At 38.0% G+C, this 6031-nt stretch overlaps 1 protein-coding gene across 1 annotated transcript in view; it reads left to right on the top strand.

Moving 5' to 3' along the window:
• Window positions 1-3713: 3713 nt before the first annotated feature.
• pth1r (parathyroid hormone 1 receptor) overlaps window positions 3714-6031 on the top strand; it is a 149642-nt gene continuing 147324 nt past the window's right edge. The window contains exon 1 of the mRNA XM_079819867.1: window positions 3714-3973. Within this exon, the coding sequence (XP_079675993.1) occupies window positions 3899-3973 (75 nt within the window). The 5' untranslated portion in view covers window positions 3714-3898. The remainder of the gene's footprint in view (window positions 3974-6031) is intronic.

Raw genomic sequence — 6031 nt, 5'->3', positions numbered from 1 at the left:
AACAGGCAAATAAAAGTACAGTCACAGGTATCTATTGCAAAAACTGACCAAAACTGTATAAAAGTATTAACTCATGTTGCATTCCAATTCTTCTGAAGTCATACGATATCTTTATGTAAAGAACAGTTCTTAATGTTTTAATCGCTGAAATGATGATCCAGCCGCTCGTTGAACGCAACACACTCATTCATATCTCATTAAAATTATACACACGACTCTTTAGCATGACGCAATCGGTCACAAGACACACAAGAGCCAATTACATTTTACAATCAAAGCTGACGTAATGACACAATTGGTCACGAGACATATGAGAGCCAATGCAATTTCACTATGAAATCTGACGTAACACTTCTTCGGGCGGCAATTTTTGAAATTTGAATGTATGCATGATCTTTGGCGGATGGAGACGCTGATTGCTTTTGGGGATTTTCTTCACACAAATCAATCATTTGGCCGCGGGACACTTGGAAAATTTGTACTTATAAATAAATTGTGCATGCAGTTGTATCTGCCTGTCATATCCTGTGTTTTAAATCATATAATACACAAATGGTTAGGTTTAGGGATGGGATGGGGTTGGGTTGGGTTATATGTTCAAACGTGTCTAAATATAGTGTAAATAAATGTAAATAAAATTATGCTGGCTGATTAAATTGAGAATCACACTCCATGTCGTAATGGCAAAATCATAACCCAATATATTTCATCATGACGAAAACGTTTCCCATGCCCAACTCGTTTGTGTATGAAGGTTTCTCATTCAAATCAATAAAATTACATCTGGGGTACCTTTAGTGTCATCATTATGACGTGGAAGGCACTTGACCATGCTTCAAATTTTGACACCTTGGGAGGGAGAACGGTTTGTTCTCCCGGATGAGCATGTGTGCACATCACCCAGAGCGAGAGCAAGAGCACACATATCAACGAGCTTTGTTCGGGTTACAGAAGCCGGTGGCAGCGCTGTAATTTTGTTTTTAGACCACAAAAACAACAATGTCACTAAATAAGTGTGTTTTGGTTGTGAAGGAAAGATAACCTTGTTCAGCTTCCCAAATAACCCAGTGTTAAGGAAACAGTGGATGCAGTGTGTTTGTTTGTTCCTGGTCATGAGTCGAAACCGCTGGCGGTGAGTGAAACTGCATCAGATGTCTGTGTTTTGTTGGCAATCTAAGTAAGGACCGCAAGTGCATATAATGTAACGTATATAGTGAATCGAAAGTTGCCATGATGTATTGTGTGCGTGTGCACTCATCACTCTTCAGCTCCACCCACGGCACGCCTGAAAGAGCTCGGCTGTTTTCGAAAAGAATCGGTACAGCGTATCTGTCTTTTATAAATATTATAAAACTAAAGACTCTTCTGATATATGAAGGATGCAATATGTACTAAAGATTAACATGAGATTGGCAGAAACTGTGTGTGTTATGTACCCTTTAAATATGCACATTGACTCTTATTTTTGCCTAATATGTAAAAATGCAAAACGATTCTTGTCACATCAAATTCAGTTATGATTTACATAAATAATGTCATATTTTCAAAATTTCATAAAAAATGTCAAGTAGTTTGCATCACTTGATATAACTGTTGGTCGTTGAACGTTTTTATCATGAAACAGTTATTCAAATATTCAATGTTTAGCTTCTTACATCTTAGTGTCGCGTTGGAATTCTCACTAACAGTAAGCCCCGCCTTCTTTGCTCTTAGACCGCTGAGGCAGATCAACCTAAAAATATAACATTTTACTTGTGTCATCCTAGCAACAATCAGAGCGATGTGTAATAGAGCACAGCAGAGTAGCATCAACAATATCAAATATTTGGGGGGACAATTTGGCCATTTCTAATTATTGCATGTCATGATTTGTCTATGGTGGTTACGGCCCTGCCTCAAATACGCGGCTTGTGAACGAAGGGCTATGCTATTATTTGACTTTAATCAGACTCCAGTTTTTTACCTGGTAGGTTGTCACAGCCTTCCATTGGTTGCAACTTTTGCATGCACTACAAAATGTAGAATCGACTTGAAATGCAACTTGTCCGTGTGTGTGTGTCTGTGTGGGCATGTTTTTGTGAAATATCAGGACAAAAATGTGTATAATGACATGGGTATGACATAGGTATTACAAGGAGAGGGTGAAATATGAGGACGTTACCCATGTCCTCACTTTTCAAAAGGCTTATAAATCATACAGAATGTGATTTTTTTTTCACAGAAATTAAATTGTGCAGTTTCCTGTGATGGGTAGGTTTAGGGGTAGGGGCAGTGTAGGGGATAGAAAATACGGTTTGTACAGTATAAAAACCATTATGGAACCTATGTAATGTCCCCACATTTCACAGAACCCCGTCTGAGTGAATGTGTGAAAGAGTGTGTGTGTGGGTGTGTGTGTGTGACTGAGAGAGAGAGAGAGAGAGAGAGAGAGAGAGAGAGAGAGAGAGAGAGAGAGAGAGAGAGAGAGAGAGAGAGAGAGAGAGAGAGTGCGCGTGTGTGTGAGAAATAAAAATATAAATAATAATAAATCAATAATATAGACGAAGCCAGTGTGCAAACAAAGGTGTTGTGAACTTCACTGACTGTTCAAGAAATTAAAAAGCAAATATTTATTTTAAAAAAAAGAAAGAAAGAAAAAAAATAAGCAAATATTAAAACCAATACTGAAAGATGTATTTCAGAAGCCAGCGAACGTTAACCAGCATTGAATCTGCATATATTCATCAGTTGCACTGCACGGTGTCGACCCGGACCGCTAATAAACGCTCTTCTGCCAACATAAAGCACAGCACTGAATGCGCGGCTTGTGCAAAAGGGGCGGGAGGCGCGTGTCGTCTTGAGTCGTGGTGTAATGAACCCCTGGAGACCGTGAGCCAATCAAACCCCTCACCCTTTCCCCTTAAGCCAATCAAAACGCTTCACGCCTGTCAGCGATACCTGCCTCCTGCTATCCTCTACTCTACTACACTCAGAGGTTCAGTGAGGGTTACCGATTGGAGCCGTTTAGTCAGAGGACAACTTTTGCTTAAAAATAATCTGAGAAGCTCGTTCTTTTTTCAGAGGTACGGCGTGACGTGACGTGTCGTGACGTTAAATGTGAAGTAAACGTATTTTAAATCCCATTACTTGGTCACATCTATCTTACGTTTGTCTCGTAGCCTCAACGCGGCTGTCAGATCCACGTCTGCCTCAAAACTAAAGCGAATATCCGTTCAGAAACAGATGTGAAACTTTCAGTTAATTTTGAAAGAGCCCAGCAGCATGTTTTAATTATTAGTTTACATAAAACGCACTTTTAGCGAAGTCACATAGGTTTCATGGTTGAACAGCAAAACCCCGAGTAGGCTATATTCTGTATCGTGTCTTCAGATGTGTAAGTTATGTCGGTTAGATTCTCCACATCGCTCCATCAGTGTCCGTTAAAACAATATAGTCGATAGTTTTTAGCGCGTTTTGCTGTCCTGAGAAGAAACTGACGGTTGAGCCTGAGGGACACCGCTTTATTATGTCGCTTTTTTTACTGCAGGGCTGAAGGGAAATTTAAAAGACCTAAAAATAAAGTGTCGGTTTCTACTCCACAAAGAATCATTTGAACTTCCTACCGCAGAAGGAGAAGGACATAAATAGTTCTGACATGTGGATGTAATTTCAGAAAAAAAAAGAAAGGCAGACAGATGCAGAGAAATAAAACGCGAGCGGGAGAGAGAAAGAGAGAGAGGGAAGAGTTTGAATCGAGGAAAAGCCGTGAGAAAATATTCATAATTTCACAAGCAAACGATGTGATGGGAGGGAAGCAGATGGAAGCGAAATGACTGGCTCTTTGACGGCGCTTAAACAGACGTAAACATCAGAGAAATCCCATTTAATCTGACATCAATTTACGTGAACTTGAGTCGGGATGGGAGCCACGCTGATCGTACACACTTTAGGGTTCCTCTTTTGCGGCACCTTGCTGAGTTTCGTCTATGGTCTGGTAAGTTTGTTTTCTTTCTTTCTTTCTTTCTTTCTTTCTTTCTTTCTTTCTTTCTTTCTTTCTTTCTTTCTTTCTTTCTTTCTTTCTTTCTTTCTTTCATGAAAGAAATGGTAATTTTCTACAGTCTTCTTTTAAAGCGCAAGGCTACTGTGCCTGACTGACTTTCTTATACATCCACACTTTACTGTCAGGGATCAAGGACACAGTGGTAATTATTGAAATATTATGTAGCATTTCGAGGTATCACTAGCCTTTTTAACTAAACGAGATGGTCTTCTAATAGCTTTGTCCAAAAAAAAAAGATGCTATATTTTGTCCTAATTCATTGTCTTTAGCTTGAGGTTTTTTTTTACATAAAGCCTAGCATCAATGCCATACAAACCTTATTTAAAGGCACAATATGTAAGATTTTAGGATTAAAATATCCAAAAACCACTAGAACAATGTTATATGTTTTGTTGACTTGTGTACTAACATTATCCCAAATGTCTCTAAGAATGTTTAAGTCCAGAGAAATAAGCAATTTTAACCAGGACAATGACATCACACCCGCATTACCCACCATGGAAACACCAAATATGCTTTTGTATATTATATTATGTTTTATTAGGCAGGTGAGCAACTGTTTGAATACATTCATGGCTAATAAAACTAATATTTTTATATAGCTCAACACAGTCTTATTGTCTTATTCTTTATTTACCGCGAGTACTATGTTTTACCATGCCTAATATCGAGCTTACTGCAGTGTGAACAAGTGAACAAGCCGAGCGAATGCACTGCATAACTTTCAACACAATCAAATAATGTATCTAATATGATAAAACTGTGCTGCCTTATCCCACATACACATGAACGGAAGAAGTGGAAGCGCTCGTCGGCAGTGTAATAAAAGCTCCGCTAAATCAAGTCATCAAGCTACGCCTTTGTTTTGAATAAGCAACCTCTAGCGGTGACAAATTACATATTGTGCCTTTAAAAAACAAAAACGTGGACCCCTGGTCCCATGATGGATGTTCACACAGTGATGTGGCAGGTAAAGGATGTTTCTCTTTACAAACTTCACACATCAGTCAGATATGCACGGTATAATTAAAGCCACTCTACGGTGAAAGCTACAATTTGTCACAGGACAAACTAAAGGTGGTGCTTTGTTTCTCACGTATAAGCAAGATCAATTACATGTCAGCTATCATCACTGTATATTTTATGCATTCAATCTATTCTCACTCACAAAGCCATCAAAAACTGAATCATGGTATAGCACTATATTCAAATTGCTTTCAATTGCATTCAATTATTCACATCCATTTGTAAAATTAGAAATGAGTTTTATACATGATCATAGATATATTTGAGCACCCACCCCTACGCTTGCTCATGTTTTTTGTGGGCTCCAGGCAAGATCATGAAAATTGACATGGCTTTAAAACTATATAACATGACAACCGCCCTGGAATAAAATGACTAAAAATAAGCACACTGTAGGTTGTTGATGTCCATTTTCCTACAAATCCGTGTGAATGCAGCCCAGTTTAAGTGCAATGACTGGTCATCATTAATTATTTTTCTATTTTAAATCACATTTTAGCATTTATCAGTTCACCTAAATAGTGTAAACTACTGAAAGTACAAATAAATCATACAGAAATTAATATGAGATCATAGTAACTGCTTGTATACTATTTTTGTTATAGATTTGATGTTAAAATTTGAAAAGTGACACTTTGAATATAAATATTATATATAATATTGAATAGACTATATACACATGCCTCACAGAGAGCAGATCTTTTGTAGACAGGTTAGTTTGGTTAATGTACAGATTGATTGCCCACATTTTGACAGTCTTTGAATTCATTGCCCAGATTATTCTTTAGAAAACGGGACAAGCCTTTGGCAAAAGAACCACTATTTCTGCCATCCCAAACACAGAAATTATAACTTTTCGGCTATTTGAAATTCTTTTTGTGTTTTCCGACAATTTGAGCATATTTGAGGAAAGTCTGAAATCTGTGGATAATAGTACAGTACTCAGTATACCAGCGGTGCTGCATG

This window comes from Gobio gobio (genome assembly GCF_949357685.1).
Source record: "Gobio gobio genome assembly, chromosome: 6".
Lineage (NCBI taxonomy): Eukaryota > Metazoa > Chordata > Actinopteri > Cypriniformes > Gobionidae > Gobio > Gobio gobio.
The sequence above is the reverse complement of the archived record's forward strand: the minus strand, read 5'-3'. Positions and strand labels throughout refer to the sequence as shown.